At 40.0% G+C, this 19,617-nt stretch overlaps 1 protein-coding gene across 2 annotated transcripts in view; it reads left to right on the forward strand.

Moving 5' to 3' along the window:
• DENND1A (DENN/MADD domain containing 1A) overlaps window positions 1–17,670 on the forward strand; it is a 213,853-nt gene extending 196,183 nt beyond the window's left edge. Inside the window, exons 20-22 of one of the 2 annotated variants that reach the window (XM_010570716.1) lie at window positions 2,581–2,669; window positions 15,203–15,458; window positions 16,348–17,670. In XM_010570716.1, coding sequence (XP_010569018.1) covers window positions 2,581–2,669; window positions 15,203–15,458; window positions 16,348–17,670 — 1,668 coding nt within the window. Of the gene's footprint in view, window positions 1–2,580; window positions 2,707–15,202; window positions 15,459–16,347 lie in introns of those variants that run through there. The other variant, XM_010570718.1, reaches the window with a different exon arrangement.
• Window positions 17,671–19,617: the final 1,947 nt, after the last annotated feature.

Consider the following 19,617-nt stretch of genomic DNA (forward strand, 5'->3'; position numbering starts at 1 on the left):
GAATCCATGGGCACTAGTCCTTGCAATATGAGTCATTACTAATAATAAAAACAAAAACACAGACCAAAGGAAGGTTAAGGAAGCAGAACAGATATGGTCTTTACATTCTGCTGTTTTGGAAATGAGTTGTGGTGGTATTATGAAAAAGAGAGGGTTGTTGCTTATAATTAATAGAGATCTGTTTGGATTAACAGTGGCTGTTTGGAAACTTCATTCAATTAGAAAAAGTTAAAATATAATAATTATGCATAAAGTTGGTGGGGACAGTAATAAGCACATTTAGCCCTTCTGTACTGGATGTTTACCTTTATTCTTTTGGCTGTGTGCTTATGTAATTTCATAAAAAATTTTATACTTTTGCATTTGATAAGCATTTAACCTTGCCTATTTGGCTACATAAAGCTCAAAATCCAGCAAGGAATTGGCTTGATTCCTGGCATTTCTCTGCAGTCCCCCATGAACAATGCTCTAAATCCTACTTAGCATGTCACCCTGCACTTTACTGGTCTGGTGACCCCCTGGAGCCATCCAAAACTCTCATCTCTCTCCCTCATCACCATCACTCCCCCAGGGTACCACCCAAAAGGTGAAAGTGTTCACAGCATGATGACAAGCCAGCTTTACACATCATCTTCCAGCTCAGATTTAATTAAACAGGTTTCTTTCTTCCTCCCTTTTCCTCTTTCTCCTTCTCGCTCTCTTCCCCAATTCCTCTTGCTTCTCTCCCCCCTCTCGTGCACGCACTCGCTCTCTCTTGGTCTCTCTCTCTCTGTTTTATCAACCCTAATGAAGCAGTATTCTTCATCGATCCTGCTGATTGCCAGCCCATTCCTTTTGTTTGTTGGCACCGAGCCATTCAGCCGCACTCTGACAGCTCAGCTCGTCTAATTAGCTCTGTTGTTCTTTTCCCCATGTTTCACCACGTTGCAAGTTCAGTTGAAGTTGCCACAAACTTAATCCTTCCATTCCTGCCATAAATTCACATTCTTAAGCTGTCTTTATTGTAGAGAGGAGCAGCCTTGTGTGGGGACTGATCTTCAAGATCTTAACATCTGACCTTTTTATAAGCCCTTTTTCCTAAGAAATAGTGGCAATACATCTCTGGATTTCTTCATCATATCTGCTGTACGCCATTTCCTTTGAAATGAAAATTCAATACAATAATCCTGCTACTGTCTTCTGCATACTGTTGTGTAGTACAGAAACACTACACACAATTCAGTGGCTTTTTCCTGGCAAGAAAATTTGAGGTTTGCATGCTGGGGTGGGGGGGAACCAGAAACACCCCACCCCCCAACAAATAATTAAAAAAAAAAAAGCCAACAAAAACTCGCAGAGGTGGGAGGAAATCTGCATCCATTCTGTCACTGCAAACAAATTTATTAGTTATCCAAAGAGCACTTAGGTTGTAGGCCTTTAACAGCTTCCTTTATATTATGGTTATTAAGGGAGCTCAAGCTCAAGGTGGTCAGAAGTTGAGTTATATTCCCAACTTTATTTGAGGGCTTTGGGGATTTCTGTTGAAACTAGCATTCAGCTAAGCCAACAAATCAGAGTCCGTTTCAGGTAAGGTAGTACTTTCGTAACAAAAAATGGAAAGCTTGTTTGTACAGCCTGACCCTGATGCTGGAAATGTTTATTCCCGCATTTGACTCAAAGGGTAAGTTCGTCAACAGGATTACTCACTAGTATAGGGAGGCACATGCATAAACTTTGCCTATGTGGAGATCACGTGTGCTTATTCCTTTCCTTGAAGTACAACTTGTTTGCTTGTGGAGTTAATGTAAGTAAATTAAGCTAATGTTCAGAAATCAAGAAGGTGATGGATATGTTATTTAAGATTGGATTGGCAGCAACATCGTCTTCCACAGAAAAGCTTTGGATTTTATTACAGACAGCAAGATACGCTAACATAACATTAGGGCTGATAATTATAATATCTGTGGCAAGGGTTTCTGTTCAGCTGCTGAAAGGAAGCAAATTTTTAATGAAGAATGGGCTATGTTTTTCATGTAATAACATTTATTCTGAGTACAAATTTTTCAGTGCTCCCTTACACAGAAGACTTCACTTGAGAAGTTGGGTTCCTATGAACAAGAGGACAAAAGAATCATGATGTCAGAGCTGAACTCCACTTTCCAGTATAATGTACAGCAACACACAGGATTTTCCAATTTTATTCTATCAACTAACTGTATAAGGGGAAGCTCACATTTAGGGAATCTTTTATCAGAAATTTAGCCTGTACCAAACAGGACAGTGGAACAAATTTTCATTGCTTCGCTAATAGCTAACAGTCAGTGACAAGCATATATGTTTCATTTGCTATTTGAAAATGTGGGGGTTTTTGTCCTTAAAAAAAGGTTGTGGGTCCCTGTAGTTTATATTTGTACTTTATATTCATTTGTATATCTGTATTCATTTGTAACATTGTTGTGGCACAAAAAGACGTTTAAAAGCAATTCTGAATGGAAGATACCTCTAAGGTAACAGTGGTTATGCGTATTTGGTTGTTATGTCTGTTGCTTGATCAACTTGAAGTATTTGATGAAATGGCTTCTATGTGTGTCTATGTAATAGGTTCGCCCACCAAGACCTCATGTTGTTAAGAGACCCAAGAGCAATATTGCTGTGGAAGGCCGAAGGACTTCAGTTTCTAGTCCAGAACAGTAAGTACTTTGCCGCTTTGCTTCTCTCTGGTTGTGTCAACAAGCTGCATTCAGAACTGGAACTAGCCAAAGGAGAAATTAAAACATGCTACAGATCGAAGTAATTTTTTAACCAACAAAAAATTTGTTTTTTAATTTTTGGAACATTTTAGAGGGAGTGCGAAAAGCAAGAAACCAAAGTTTACTTATTGGAAAATTCTGGTTTGCCAAGTTAGACATAATCTGATCAGCCTGTTTAGTGAAAGTTTTCAGGTTTTGGGGGGTTGTTCATTTCGTTGTTGTTTTATTTTGAACTATTTTTTGAACTATGTTTAAGTGAAATTGTTAGCCACATCCCTGCAAATCCACTGTTCTTGCCAGGCTTTACCTTGAAGATATAGAATTGTTTGGTTTATAGTGATGGCAGTAAGGGTTGTGTCTTGTGCTTGTTAGAGTCCCACTAACAGGAAGTCTGTAATGAGCTCTATAGTGAAGACTTGTAGAGCTTAACTGTCTTGCATAGTACTAGCAAATGTTCATCTCTCTAGATTTGACTATGAAGTAAACAGGGGTAACATTCCAAATAAGTTGTACTGCTGTAGCCTACTGCTATGTGTATAGCCTACTGTGTATAAAATGTGTTGTTTTCCAACATCTCTCTTGTTCATATGAACAGTATATTCTGTTACCTTGGATAAATTTTTTCAGATAGTTTCATGAATGTCACATATTAAAGTACTTTTTACAAAGATGACAATACTGTGCGTTGTTGCAGATACTCTTAACAACAGGCCATCAAGTGAAAACCTAAGGAGAGAATGGATATATTGAACCTTACGAACATAGCCCAAAAGACACTATTGTGCGTAAATATATGTGTAGGCTGCATGAATATCCATTTTGGATTTAAAATTATTTGGATTCTTTTGAGTGTAGCTACTTCAACTGTTCAGAAGTACAAAAGATTCCACAGCACTAACTTCTGATTGGATACAGAGGCTGGTATTAGCTGCACTTCTTAAGGGTCCTAGTAAGCAGGTTTCCTCCTCTCAGTTCAGAATTTGGGAAGCTTAAGTACTGTGCATTTTGCCTGGGGCGGTTGATCTTAGAAGGCGGCATTGTGAAAAATGTGGCTAGAGTAGGGACAGACCTACTTGGCACTCCAGACGAAACAACCGAGCAGTGAGGTAAAAACAGCAGGCAACAGAGCCAGTATACATATTCAAAGTCGTGGCAAGATTAAACTGGTATTCCCCTCATGTGAAGCATCTTTGATGCTGCCCTTGAACAGTGAGTGGGGTAGCATTTTCCAAATGTCCAGTGTTGTGGCAGTGCAGCCTTAACATGGGAAGTCACACTGGAACTGCTCACAGACTAAAAGCAAAAGACTCGGGGGCCACAAGATGGTTGCGCTTATCTAATCTGTCACAGAGATTTCCTTGTAATTCATCTCTACCTGCACCACAAAGTAATTGCTTATGTCGTAGCCACTTTGCATTATTTGTTTGTGTCCCAGCCTGTGGTGGCTTTATTGTCAGTAAAGTGAAATGCTTCAGCTGATGCCCAAGATTACAGGATATTTGTTGTATCTGAAGATACTAAAATCCCATAAAAAGAAAAATGGTTGGTTTCTTTAAACGCACCTTTTTCCTACATGTGTACCAGTTCCTTGTCACCACTGTTTATGAGGGAAAAAGAGATGGAGGTTGCCCCCCCCAACCTGTCCAAAGTTAAGTGCGTGGCTAGCTTTTTTTCCAGCCACTCTAGGAATGGGGAGATATTCTGGCTTTTAGCTAAAATGAATGGTCACCTTTAAATTCTACAGGATTATTTATCCATTTTGTAGTGGAATTTGGTTGCCCTCTTGTGGAGTAGATTGCAAATCCTGCAAAAGGGCTTGTGCTGTTACAGGGTGGTAGCTGTCCCTGCACAAAGATTATAGGAATTTTTAAAATAAAAGTTTTTTCTTAATATGTAGTATGATGACTCACTGCACGTAGGTGAAGGAAATTGAGTCAATTTAACCATTATGTGTGTTTCATATGAAGGATTCTGCAGTTTTGGATTCAAAAGCTTCTTGACATTCCAGTGTGGCTTACTGCTAACATGCATTTTCAATTCCTGCCAGTATCAGAACAGAAATAAACATAAACATGAATGATATTTATACTAATGCTAGTAATATATTGAATTACAATTATTATTTTACTTGGTTTTAATTTATTGCTGTTAATTTTAGTGAGTAAAAATTAATTGTAAATGATGAAAATCTTTTTGTGGAAATGATTGACAATAATCTATAAAAGATAATGAAGAAGCTTTGTAGCTATAAACTGACTTATTTTTCTTCATGAGCATTTTACTGATAGAATTTTCCATCTTTTAAATGTGGAAGAAACCCAGGTAATGTTGCTAATACGACTGACACTTGCTATATGGTACCAGTTGTGGTCTCTTCCTGATGTTTCACAGCTTTGGTATTTTATCCAGTTCAAATGCAGTGTCACAGCAGGATCTGATTATTTTCATTCTTTCCTGTCACCAGCTTCAGGTGGCAAAACAAACTTTGACATAACTACTTCCAGACAGTTAATTGTAGAATATTGCACTCAACTAGATCTCCTGTAAGGTGTCTGGTTAGAGTGTTTTAATAAAAACAAGTTGGGGCAGTGGGAGAGACGGGAAATACAACATGCAACGATGATGAGACTGACACTACAGTTGTGATTTCAGAAGCACAAATGGAGGAAATATCTAACCTTGTACTTAAAGCCCAAATAAATGGCTTCCCTAAGAAATAACATCAGGGGAATGCCTTTGAAATAGGTAATGACTCGGTAATCCTGACCTTTTTCCTTACTATTTATCTCAAAATGACATTTTGAATAAAGGAAAAAGATTTTTTAAAAATAGTAGTTAAAGATAGGATTTTCATGACTTTTTTCACAAACTTTCTTTTTTCTGACCCAGTAGGAAAGAATCTTCCTATATTGTTCTGAATGAAAACATAAAGCCAGGTGTTGCCTCTTTAAAAAAAATTACATTGTTTTCTCTCTCTTGGATAATACTAAAATGAATGAAAACACCACAACATATATTTTCACTCATGTTACTTGGTAGTGTTGGAGTACCCTTATTGCAGATCAGAGGAGATTCCATGAAAGCAGCAGCACTGAGAGGGTGCTTTTCTTAAACTAAACTTTACCAAAATATTTAGCTTAATTGCACTGGTTCCAAAACTAATTATTAGCCAGTTATTTTTTTCAGGTACTCGTGTGGGATATGTTTGTGAGGAGGAGCTTCTGCTCAATGAGGAGTTTCTTTCTATATTTAAAACTAACACTAACTTTTTGGTCTTGAATGACTGCATGAAGGCATCAGAGACATTTCCCAGCATATCTGACTCATTAGCTCCAACTGTGACTTTTGCATCCTCCTTCCAGCTGGTGGAGACAGGATCCTCGGGGCAGCGTGCCACTAACCCAAGCCTGACTCCCAGTGAACTCATTTCACAGGGCAGCCTCTTTTCCCTTTGTAATGTTGCATGCCATCTCTGAAAAGTAAACCATTATGTAGACATCTGTTCAGTTGTTACATTTGTTAAAGCATTTCTTATGATATTAGGAAATTTGTATCATCAGTTACACGAGTTAATTTTTTTAATGCATATAAAAGAAAAACATTGTTTTGGAGGTGTATGTGCTCATTTTCTGATCAGTCTTCAATTAAAACACAGGAGGGCAGGAGCAGTGACTTCAAAGAACACCCCAGATTATTGCTAATGTCTGTTGTTAAACCATCATATTTAGAAGAGCTGGTGGAAGAACTGTCGTTTCCCCCATCAAAATTTTCAGTGAATTCTATTTCAATAGACAGTGGGGGTTTTTTACAATTTTATCAATAATTCAAGGTTTGTGATGTTTATGATTCTTTAAATTTTCTCATTAAATCTAAAATGTATGATTTTTTAAAAAAAACTTTTTTAGTTATAAGGTAACAGGAAGGGTTTGTAGATGAGAGCTCAGAAAATGCTGGATTACCACCTGGGGCAATCCTAGTCATCCGGGACATGCCTCCTTAAACACAAATTAGTTGTTCACAGAAATAAGACATTGCATTCTTAACAGATGGGCAGTTTTTTGAGAGCTCTCTTTTACACCACAGCAAGATTTCCTATTAAATGTAGAATAGGCTTCCAGAGTGCTCTAGAATCTGTCTTCTGTAAGTACCGACTTGCTGGTTTCCAGGGCATGCAGAGTGGGAGGAAATTAAAATAGAAAATCAGAGGGTCATGCTCACAATTAACAGCATGTCAAAAGGCTCTTGGGCTGGCTAAACCCATGTCAGTGCTGCAGCAGTTCATTATGGCTTTCCAGAAGTCGTGTAGGACTTAGTAGAGAAGCTAATGGCTTTCCCTTATATCACATGAATGAAAATAGGATGCAGTGCAATAGTGGGTTATTACACTGAATTTAGTATGAAGTCAGCGTGATGGCTGTGTTGAATGATACAGGCTCATAAAGCACATTAAATTCCAGTGGTTGTAACCAGGTTCTCGGAGCTCTGCCACACAGAATTTGCATATGATAAAGGTTTTCCATGGCATCACTGCAAGCAAGGATCTCTACTTGGGAAGAAGGCTAAAGCCAGCAAGAGCCTATATGAACAAGGATGGCTGGAATCAAAAAGAAAATACTGCAGGCTGTAGCAGACAAGACTCACTGTGTGAGCTTTGGTTTCTCTACCTTGGGAAAATTGGAGTAGGGGAAGCTAGATGCAATGAAAATGGTGCTAAGAAGAAAGCAGGTGCCCAGCAAAGGGACAGCAAAGGGGAAAGAAACGTATGGAGAGAAGTCAGGTTTTGTCGCAGGCCTAGCCAGACAAGAACTGTAGCACAAGGCAGGCAGGGCTGCCCTTTGGCAATGCCGGTCCTTCCTGGCTCTCCCACCTTTCCAGTATGGTGGTTTAAAAGAAACTGTAATTTTGGGGCCTAATTTCTGCTGTCTGCTTTGGAGTGAACCTACCGAATGTATGCCGCTTGCCTTTGTAAAGGGATGTGGTAGCTGCAAGGGAAATTGGTGAATGAATCCTTAGTACCGAGTAATAGGACAAAAATGTGTAACGACTTTGCAGAATCTTGCATCTAGATCTGTCAGAGCAGGCAGAGGTGTCATCCAGCTTGTTCCCACTTTAAATTCTTTGTTAGTATTTCCAGCTCTCTGGAAAATTTGTAAAAAGTTCGTAAAAACTATAAAACAATTAATTACTTGCCTTTACTGGGTGTAGTGATCACAGGCTGTTGTTTTTGTTATCTGGATGGATGACTTGTGGTATTAATTTTTTTGTTGTTTTAATTTAAAATATCCTTTATGCTAATGTTTTTGTTTTTCTGGAAATATTCTGCTCCTATGAACATTCACAGTATATGAAGTGACACTTTAAAAATCAAATAGATATTTTAATGTTTTTGTTAGTTCACACTTGGGTGTACTGCGTATTCAGAATATGCAGGAAGGAATTCCAGTGATAGGTCTGTGCTTTGTTCAGATTGAATAGTTACTAGGTAATCCCCTCAGTCCCAAGTCTCCTATTTCATACTGGCAAGAAAAAGCCCATGCATCCAAATCCCTCATTCTCTTCATTTTACTGTCTAAGAGGGACAAATTCCTTAATTCCCTAGAGCTGCTGTATAGCTATTCTCTAAAAAAATATATTAATAAAAAAAAATCCTCCCTCAAATTTGGGAAGCCCTTTTTAGGAGAATAATGACAAGTCCATAACACCGCTTTGTACCACAATCTCTCTAATCAGAAAAAAGCAACACAGTTAATAAAAAAAGCAAAAAAATTAATTTTCTTATAACCAAAATATCTTTTAAAATTATTACAGAATTCTCCTTATTAATTCCCATATCCCGAACTCACATTTTCTGTATGTATTTTTTCTATCTCAAGTACATTTAGGTGTCAATTAAATTTGAAATATCTACATTTGTCAGCATTTCATTTTTGGCCAGTATGATGTGCTGCTGATTTGTCCATGCATCCTGACACATGAAAAAAGCTCCTGAGATGCAGATCTTCCTCATTAAAAAAGAAACCCATACTACCATAATGGTACGCAGAGCCATGGAGCGCATCCCCAGCTTTATTGCACTGTGTTTCTGACATGATATTTAAAAAGGAACAGCCACGGCTGTCAGTACTGTCATATGCTAGTGCTAACCGAAGACATGTTAAACTAAACATTAGAAAGAGATCAGCAAGTCATCTGCATGGTAACTCAGCTAAGAGATTAGGTAGGCAGGAGCTGGTGCAGTCATGTGGAGATGATGAGGGTTGTAGCTGTGACGGACACATCCTTTTTTCCCTGGAAGACTGCAGCAGTGCCTGCCTTGTAGCCAGGCTTGCTGTGACCTGCCTTTTCAGAGACAGCTCTTTGTGTATGAAATTCTAGCAAGTGGTGGGTGGCAGACTGCAGGAGAGTTGCCGAATTGGGTTAATGAGGGAATAGGCACTTTTTTTGGATTCTACTGCCTCAAGCGAATAAAAAAAAAATGTAAACTTGGACAGTTTTAGATTGTTCATCCCTTATCCTGGACTAAAATCTCTTACAGAGCACACCAACAATGAAACTTCAGTGCTTTCTTTTTTCTAATTATGAGATCCCACTTTCATTTAAGGAGTCTTGCAACAGCAATGAACCCGGTGCATATTAAATACATAGGAAGTTAATCTTACTTGCACTGAGCTGCACTGAAGTGCAACTGATGATCTAGCCAACAAGATCCTATCTTATTTCTTCATAGTTTGTTCCCAGTTTATTTCATATGTGCACAGACACAATGCATTTGAATTCAGCATAGTCTGAAGGCAAACAAAAGGTATCAGAGGCAGTGCTTTAAGGGCAGCTGCACCAAAACATTTCTTATATGCAGTTACCAAACATTTAGTGCATCAGCAAGATATGTGGAAATTCAATATCGCTCTTTATTTCTGGAAATAATTTTAGATTTTCTGAAATCTTGTTAAATGGTAATTTACTCTCCTAACACAAAAAGACATGTATGTAAGTTCAAAAAAGGAAATATTTTTAAAGTATCTTTAATTTCTGATTTATTTTAGGTGGAGCCTTTTGTTAATGTAAATTGAAATTTTTGGATAATAGTCACTCTCTTTAAAAAAAAAGGGGGGGGGGGGTTAAAAAAATGTTATAGCAAATTTTTCCTAATGCAGTAGCACCACCTCACTTTCCCTAGATGCCTATTATAGCAGAAGAGGGGAAAAGAACAGCTATGCAACAGCTTTAATTGGAGTACCACAGACTATGATTTAACACTATTAGCTGCATCCACTGCCACCACTGTTTTAGACTTTTTATTAATTAGCTCTGACCCGATTGTGAATAAACATTTATTCACAGTGGCAGCTCGGGCCATCTTGAGCTGTCGGTTGCAGTGTCCAACTTCTCTTTTTCTGACCTAATCTTTTAGACTGATTTTCATAACTTTATTATATAGTTATTTAGTGATTGAGACAAAAGAACTAAACGAGTGAAGGCTGATTATGCGTTCAAGTGCCACTAGAGGTAGTTTGTTAGTATGTCTATGCTATAAAGGCAACAAATCAAATTCTTTCTTTTTCTATCCATGCTTTTGGTCCTGTTCCAATTTCAGCATATCCTCATCTTATCTATAATGTACATAGTGGTGTGATATATTTGCATTGCTCTGCGATGTCTACAGGATCAGGACCTATCCTTTGTTCCACATTATGAGCCTGATTCTGCTTACACTGAAATAACAAATTTTATTCTGGACCTCAGTAGTAGGAAAATTAGGCTCCCGTCTCAATTGTGTATGGCTTTGTGTCATTCACGATGTATGTTTTGATTCACTACAATAACTAGGATGTTATCAGTGATATGTGGTTTATAAAATGAAGATGTTTGGGAAGAGACCTCATTTGGATGGCTAGAAACAATGTTTGCTTTTATGATCCTAGTGATTTCTTTTCCATTGTTATAGTGATGTGGGGAAGAAAAAAGAGACCTGTAAATGGTGCTCTCTAGCAACATCTATCAGTGTTCATCAGCCTGTTGTTTGGTCTGGAAGACATATAAAGGTGGTTTATAATGACACTGAAAAGAGGTTTTCTTGGGTTTTTTTTTTCATTTCCACTCATGCACACTTAGATATGCCAAAACGCAAATGAAATGGGGAGAATAAATAAGAAACAATAAATAACTGTTAAAAATTGAGTATATGGGGTTTTGTAAGTGCATATAGTTTTGGTGGCTCTACACAATGTTGTCCTTGAGTTTTAGTAGATTGAAAAGCACTGGACTATGGTGTAGAGGCCTCTGATTAGTACTGGTAATTCTGGATTCGCTTTTACTGCTTTCAGTTACTTGTGAAGCATTTGTCTTAATATTTAATTTGTGAGAATATATTTCCTAGAAACTCTTTTGCCATCCAGAGCTTCAGTGTTTCAGAGGGGAATGAACGATGGCACTTGCTTCATACTTTACTAAAGATCAGGATATTTTAGCATTACAAATGAGGCAATATTTGCTATTAATTTCTTCATACTCTTCAAACTCTTCATTCCAGTGTATTTCTGCTTAAGTACCCTGCTCCTGTACTCTTACCTCTTCTACTAAAGCTGATAGCACATTTAATTGTTGAAAGCAGCGATAGCCACATCTGAATTTGCTCCAGTGGAAACAGTCAATCTTACAAGCTTCTGCTTTATGCAGAAAGGAGTAATTTACTGGGTTTTTGGTTAAAATGAAGTGAAGCAACTGATAGCTACAATAAATAATAGAAAAAAATATTCATAAATTCAGCAAACTTAAAAATATTTTTCTTTCATCCACCAATCAGTGTATGTTTGCCCAGACATGGGTAATGCATAGTTAGTTTACATTCACTAAAAATTTAGGTATTGTCTTCATTAGGTACAAGAGCAAATCCTGGAGATCTGACCTCTGTGTATAAAATAAAGATGTCTAATATGTGCTTCTCAAAAGTCTGGTGAAATGTTTTTGGTAGTGGTTGCTTTTTGTTGTTTTGGATTTTTTTGGTTTGGTTGGTTTTGGTGTGTGTGGGGGGGTTGTTTGGGTTTGTTTGGTTGGTTGGTTGGTTGGTTTTAATTACAGCTGAAGTGTATTTCCAGAGGCACTTCTGATTTTAAGAAGTTTTCATTTGAAAGGATTTTTGTTCCAGGCCTTTGATAACAAATTCATAGATTGATAGTTAGCGTCCCGTGATGCAGGAGAAATTAGCTTGAGTGCTTTTTCTGCCAGACTTTGAAAGTAGTTAACCATTGAGGAAAGAAACATATACACCTTACTTGACAAACTGCATTTCATATAAATCCTTGGACAGTTTTGTTTTTATTCTAGTGTGAAGCAATTTCAGATCTCAAAAATAGATACAAGTAGGAATTGTTGCCCTCAAGTCAGCTCCTCTCATATATCAGACTAACGTCAGTCTAAACCTCTATAAAGCAGAGAGGCAGATCTAATATTTGTTTGCTTGTAGTTAGAGCTCAGAGAATCTGAGAAGCAAAGATGTATTTCTGAACAGCAAAAGATGCCCAACTCTCTAGAAAATGTAGTGGGGAAAAGGTGGGTTTCTGTATTGGCTTCTTTTGCAGTATGGGTGTCATTGCAGGTCTTTGGTACCCTTCCCAACTAGATGGCACCCTAGACATTTTTAGAAGAGTTGTATTTTCTGCCTGAAAAGTAGAGCTCAACGGTTACCTGCAGAGCTCTTTGCGGTGGCAGTCAGTCACGTTTGGAAATGATTTAGAGCCTACGAATCACTTGGTTTCTCTCTCCTCTGGAGCTTTGAATGTGACAACTTGATAACTTCCTTTTCTCTTCCTGTTTCCCTCAGCCTTGTAAAGCCTATGCGACACTATACAGTCTTCCTCTCTGAGGACTCTTCTGATGATGAATTTCAGCAGGAAGAGGATCCTGTCTCTGGCTTCTCTGAAAACTTTTTCTTCTCTGCTCCTTTTGAATGGTCTATCCTTTATTCTTCCATTGTATTAATTCAGTCTTCGAACAATGGTTTTTGCGTTGGTCAGGGTGCCTTGCTCCTATACTTGGAATTTTGGAAACGCTCCTGCAGTCTCTGTATGGCGCTTGATGAATGTTCAGCATTTCTCCTGCTTGTTTGTTTTGATAGTTAGCAGCATGCAAAAGCATACTCCTGCATGAAACACTATGCAGCAATGCCCAGCTTACAGTTTTACATGGGCTTGAGCTCTGTGGGGTGTAACCCCTCCGCTTCCCCCTTGTTCCAATGTGCTGCTTGTGTTCTTGTCCAAACCTTCTGCCATTCTTGTGCAGTGCTAGCTGTGCTTTTTTGGATTGTCCTGTGAGCCTTATTTCAGTGCAGTTATTGGCTTTTTCCAGTTTCACTTGCTTGATCCCAGCCTCCCTGTTCTGTCAAGTACCACATCCTCAGTGACTATGGGGCATTGCTATGCAGATGTCCTCCAAGGGTTTTGAGTACAATCTGACCTAAAATTATACAAGAAACAGCAAGCAGTTTGTTGGGTTTACTCACTGTGTTATTTGTATCTGACTTTGTAATTTGTAAATAGTTGTAAATTCCCAAACCTCTGTAACTTAATCCTGCCTAGTTTTGAAACATGGTCCTGAGCAGCTTGGCCATATTGCAACTACCAGCCTGGGAGAGCTGTACGTTTAAGCACTGGCCGCAGGGTTCTGCCACCTGCCCAGGGTACCCGTGTTCAGGGAACGAGTGTTGCCTGTCAGCTCCCGTTTACCTGGCCAGTCTTCCCAGGGGCCCAAGCGTATCTTTTGGAGATGAGAGTGACACTGTCACACGGAGGGTGCACACTGATTCAGCTGTACTAAATACCTCTTACTGCGTATTTGAACATACCAACCCCGGAGGGCAGTCTTGAGCTAAGGCCTCACTGCATGTCACTGGGAGGATTTGTTCTTTCCTAACCTCACCTGCTTGAGGATTTCTAGGGGGAGAAAGGGAGATAAATTGCACAGAATTACACTAATTCTTTTGACAAATGCAGTTGCTGGCTTGACCAGAACCTGTAGGGAGAGGTGCCAGGGTACTGTGAGCTGCTGCTTCAGAAATCTGTGTGATGCCAGATCCGGGCAGTTCCAGGTGCTGGGAGATGGATGCCCAGTCGCATCTGAGCAACTGGAGCCTGCTGGATGCAGTTGTGTTAGACTAGGCTGGAGAAGGCAGCTGCCAGGTTGATAGTGGAGTCTCCAATTGCTAAAATTCATGTGTGTTGCAGAAGGCAGGTTCAGAGAGCGACAGGGAAGGGACATGACTGAGGGCAGTTGGGCATGGGGAGACAGATGTATAGGTTCAGTAGCAAAGGGCCAGAAAAATGTTCCCACACTCTTGTGTTTGGGGTGGAGGAGGCCAGGCCACTAAAATGGTTTGTTTGCAGAATATTCCTCGTGGGTGGGGGTTGAAGTACGATCTAGTGCTTAGCAGATGAGCACATATTACGTGAGAGACTAAAGATATGACCGAGATTTGCAAGATCACCCTCTTCCTAAGGACATGTACCATCAGCTGTCTGTCTTGTACTTGCATTCTTACATTCTTGTGTTGCTAGCCGAATGCCTGCTATTTATGTGTTGATGAATGAAGTAAGATGGGCTGTTTATAAATTTGCATGATGTAGATGTATTATAATAAAATACGGAAAGAGGAGGAGGGTTCTTCCATAGTATCTGTTTTTGCAGGTCTCACAAATATTTTCTTTTTATTGAAACCTTGTTTAAATGCCACAGTAGAACTGGCTGCCAGTCAAATGCCAGTCACCACAGATATGTATGGCACTTCTTGTTATTAATTGGATGTGCATTATGCTGCTGTTCTCTGTACACAGAACCAATATGCAAATCTGCTGGTGTTCATTTTTTTGCTGAGGTATGTGCAAGAAAAGCATCCTGCTAACTTGGCCTTGGCTGTAAATGTAAAATAGGTGTCTCCATAATGGATCGTGTTGTTTCTTGATAAGATGACACCAATGTAATCATTGGAACTCTGCACAGTGCTCCCAATTATTGCAGGAAAACACTGAATTATGTTCTGTGCTGACTTAGCTTGAAGCAAGAGAATGTAAGTGCCTGCAAAACACAGGACACTTTGCAGTGTGCTTGCTCCGACTTCTTGTGCAAAAGGACTGAGCACAATAGCAGTGGTCTGCCTGAGGGGGAGGGCCAGACTGTCAAAATGGAGAGCTAGCGTCCTGTTATTCCTGCTCCAAGAGAGTTCCCTCTTCAGCCTGTCCGTAACTGCATGATCACAGCTTTCCTCTGAGTACTTCCCACTTAGGTCTTTTTCCGTTCTGAAAACCCCTCGAGTGCCAAGTCATCTTTGTATGTCCTTCTGCCCTTGGTCACTTTGCTCACACACGTGCTGTTCACAAGGCACTGTAAGCTGTGTTTTGCCATCCAGCTCCTTAGTAAATACTTGTTTTAAAAAAATATTAGAAAGACAGTAATTTGCAACATGATTTTTGTTTCTTTCCTAGGCCTCAGCCATACCGGGCCCTGAAAGAATCTGATAGTGCTGATGGGGAAGAGGCAGTCAGTCCAGAAAAATCAAAAGAGCCTCTGCCTCCAAGCCCTCTGCTTTCAAGCAAGGCCACAGAAATCAACCTCCTTGAAGACATTTTCCCTAACTTAGAAGTAGAAACACAGCCTCAGCCTCTCAGCCAAGCTAAGAGCCTAGAAGACCTGCGGACTCCCAAAGAAGAGGCAGATCAGCGGTGCACATTTGATTACCAGGTTTGGACAGGGTTTCGTGTGCACTGGGGGTTCCTGCACAGAACTTGGGCTGGCTGTCTTGCATTATTCTCTGAGGAATATTTTCGTATTATTGGGTAGATGCATTCATTTTCCAGGCATTTGTTCAAGTGTTTCAAAAATCATTTCTGAATTAAGAAATCACTGGAATGGGACTCAGTTATAAGACAGTAACTTTCTCCACTAAAACTATAGCCTTTACTTCTAAAGGAGGAAATATTTGCCCTATTCCTCAGAATCTATTTTGTCCATTGGCTATCACACACAGTTATCTTTGATGCTCAGCAGTGAGAATGAATACCTGGGAATTTTCAGGTCCCTCCAAACTGCATGTTTTTTAAATGACCTTCTTTTAATCTGGCCATTTTGGTCTAGGCATCATTTGAACAATCTAGATTGTAGAAGAGAGATTCTTTATGAAGAACTTTGTTAAATATATGCAGCTTAGTAAGTGCCAAACTGAAGCAGACTCTGAGATCTTCATGTGACATGAAAGAAAAGAATGTCGTTTCTACCTTACAATAATATTTAATTGTTATATCTAGATATCTCATTTGACAGCTTTTTCCATACAGCAATTAAGGATTTTCAGTTTCTGTACCTTAGATATAGGTACGTGCTCCTTGCTTGCCTAACAGATGCCGCAATATGTCACAGCTGAACAACTCATTAGAGGCAGAGCTGGAATTAAAACTGCAGAGTCCAGCTTCTGATTTCCTGTCTGTCTAGGCTGCATGCTGTTGTCCCTCTGCAGTGTTTGCAGTCTGTGGACAGATCCTCTTCCACTCATACCTCAGCAGCCCGTCTTCACTTTATGCTCTATGTTGTGAGGAGATCAGTAAAAGTTAACTTTTTTTATGCTTTCTTGCAGAGAATGGATCTTGGTGTGTCTGAGAGGAACAGGATTGTGCCAACCATGAAGCTGTCTCACCCTTACAACAAGCTGTGGAGTATGGGTCATGATGATATGGCTATTCCTACCAAGTATTCCCAAAGCTCGCCAGAAAGGCCCTTGATGGCACTTGGTAACATGCCGCCAATCACAAGGAGACCCCGGAGCAGAGACAGCATTCTGGCTCCTGCAGAAAAGGATGAATCAAGTCCTGCTGTGCAAGGGAACATCACCATTCCTCGGCCACAGGGAAGAAAGACTCCTGAACTGGGGATAGTGCCACCACCACCAGCACCCAGGGCTTCCAAGCATCAGACTCCAGCTGGGCCAACAGAAATTCTTACCACCCACACTACAGGACGTAGCCATTTGGTTTCAGATCTTGTCCCAGAGCCCTTTGGAGTTGGTAGTGTGTCCTCAGATGCTGAAATCCAGCAGTCTGTAAATTATTCCTCTCATCCGTCTCAGCTTTTGTCCAGTGCTACCAGCACTGCTGAGATGCTCCAGCCTGTCAAAGTGAAGACAGAAAATGCAGGTAATGAAAGCGACTACCTTCTTAATCTCCTGGATCCGTTAAAAACAGCCAGCTGGCAAAGCAGTGGCCCACAGCAAGGTCCCTGCAGCCTGCAAAGCTCAGCCACTCCACCTTCTGCAGCTAGCTTTGTCTCGGTGGCAAGTGACTTTGTGCCTCCTCCAGCTGCACCATTTGCCCAGCCACTTGGTTATCCTTCCCCAGCAGCACCACCTTTTTTACAGCCATCTCCTAATCCATTTATGCAAACAGTGCCAGGAGCCCTTTCAGTGTCTCTAGTTAGACCCCCAAGGGGCTCCTTCACCCCCTCTTTAGGTCACGCTTACAGCTCTAGCTTCATAACACCTAATTCTAGCTTCTACCCACCGCAAAGACCTCAACCAAACATTTCAACACTCTCCATGCCAAACTTGTTTAGCCAGGCTCCAGCCGTGCCACCAGCTAGCTCGTTATTGCTGCAGAGCCACAGCCTTTCTCCAACAAGCTCTCTACAGCCAGCATGTCTAAGTGGTCCTTCTAAAACCAGAACATTACAGGTGGGCCAGTCCAGCTCAAAGGTAGATCCCAAACAAGCACGAGTTCTCCTGTCTAATGAACCCCCTTTGATCCCTTCCAGGCCAGCTAAGGGCTTAGAGTCAGTGTTACTATCCTCAAAATCTGAGGAGACAAAAGATCCATTTGAAGATTTGTTAAAAAAGACAAAGCAAGACGTCTCATCCACACCAGGTAAGGTTGAACAGCTCAGAAAGCGATGGGAAACCTTTGAGTAACAATCCCAATGGCCTTTTGATGTCCCTTTGGAATTGACAGAGGGGTTTTTTTGGGTTTTTTTGAGCCAGCATAAAACCAAGCATTTCTTTTACGGAAGGCTGAGCCAGGGTAGCTGCAGGACCTTCACCGTGCTGCAATTCACACACGAGTGCTTTTTGCCCAGAGTTCAGAGTCCCCCCATTGTCCTGGTCCCTGCAACGGCTTCCTCACTCTGCCACTGAAAACCACTGGGACTCTTGTACTGACCAAAGCATGAGGGTAGTTGGGTTTGGATTTGAGGTTTGATTTGGTTTTCCACACATAGCTTTTTAGACAATACTACTGATGCAGAAGTTATTCCTTCCCTTGTATTTTCAGTCCTTAGCACAGCCGGGGGCATGACACGGCACATTGTACTAGTGTTTTCTTCCTGCCTGTGTGAATGGTGTTCAGTTTTTCTTGCGTTACACATATAGCTATAATGGTTTGCTTTCACACATAAAGTGCAGCAAACAAACCCAGACTTGTGGGCTGCACTGAATTAATCCATTAGGCTCCGAGTTTGTCCTGTCTTGAAATACCATTATTTAGGTTACACTATTGGATGAGCTTTTGTTGCAGATTTTTTATTTCCCTCCCCCAGTACACTGACACTGAGAGGTAGTAGGGGCCTCTCTGGTGCAGAAGTGTCATAATTCCTTATTGCAACAAAACCATAGCACAGAGCAGTTGCTCAGGGTTTGGTCCTGCATCTCTGTTGGGAAACTGGAAACACCAGCAATTGTTTTCCTTTGGGGGGGTTGTTTGTTTGTTTTTTGTTACTTACATCAGAAAATAGAGGCCATAAAGAGTATTCTAGTTCTTATATATGTGTATGTTAATATTATATATAACTATAAATGGCAGTATATGAATGGGATGTAACAATATCTTAATTATTACAAACAAACAAAAAAGAGAAGAAAATTCGGGTATAAATGTTCCCAGTTCATGAGTTGAAGTTAAATGCCAGCATGCTTACAAGATGGCCTGAGTGCAGACAGATTAAAGCTGCAGTGCTTGTCTGTACAGGCAGAAACCAGACTCCAAGTTGAGTTGAGTAAGTAAGTGCTGTAAAGCTGGGAGGCCAATGCGTGACAGCTCCCTGTCACTGCTGGACTTCAGAAGTGCTAATTGCTACCTGGAAGCAACTGGGACTTCATTCTGGTCTGCAAGGCTCTTGGCTCCTTCAGCCTGTCTGAAAAACCACGATCTTTATCCCGCTCTTGATGAGAACTCTTTGCTGGTATAACAAGACATTAACTGGACCATGAAATGGACTGTGAGGTCATGAAGTACAAAATTGCAATGAAAAGGTTAAAGGGTACGTTCGTTCGGATTTTCTAAGACACTTCTCTGTGGCAATAGTATTCTCAAGAAATTTCATCTTAATCTTAGCATCCCTTATAAAACCTGCTGTCTTTGCAGTGATCATTTCTGTTTTACTTAAGTGGTGCTTTTTTGTTTTGTTTTGTTTTGTTTTGTATTTGGGCACAATCTGATGTAAAACATGTTACTCTAGGAGAGGTAATCACATCACCATTAAGCCTTTGATAAAGGAAATCATTTTGGACACACGGGGAAATTCTTGTAAAGCTTTATCTGATTTCCAATGTATCTATTTTATTCATATAATCTTGGAAGTTTTCTTACTCTGGTGTATGAAAATGGCTGTCTATGCGTTTGAGTCTGTGCAATACAAAAGAAAAATACTCTTAATATCTGAAATGCCAACAGTTTGGGAAAGACCATAGTATTACATTAATATTATATTCCTGTAAAGTACTGTTACTCTGGCAGGCCATTCAGTTGGATTTGTATTTTCTTTTTGTGTTGGAAAACAGATGGTTTTAGTATTGCATAGTAAAATATTGAAAGTCTAAGATAATAGCTCCATTTTATTTTATACAGTTCAGAATATGAATGTT

The sequence above is a fragment of the Haliaeetus leucocephalus genome, unplaced genomic scaffold (assembly GCF_000737465.1).
Source record: "Haliaeetus leucocephalus isolate CR32 unplaced genomic scaffold, Haliaeetus_leucocephalus-4.0 Scaffold306, whole genome shotgun sequence".
NCBI classification, from domain to species: Eukaryota; Metazoa; Chordata; class Aves; order Accipitriformes; family Accipitridae; genus Haliaeetus; species Haliaeetus leucocephalus.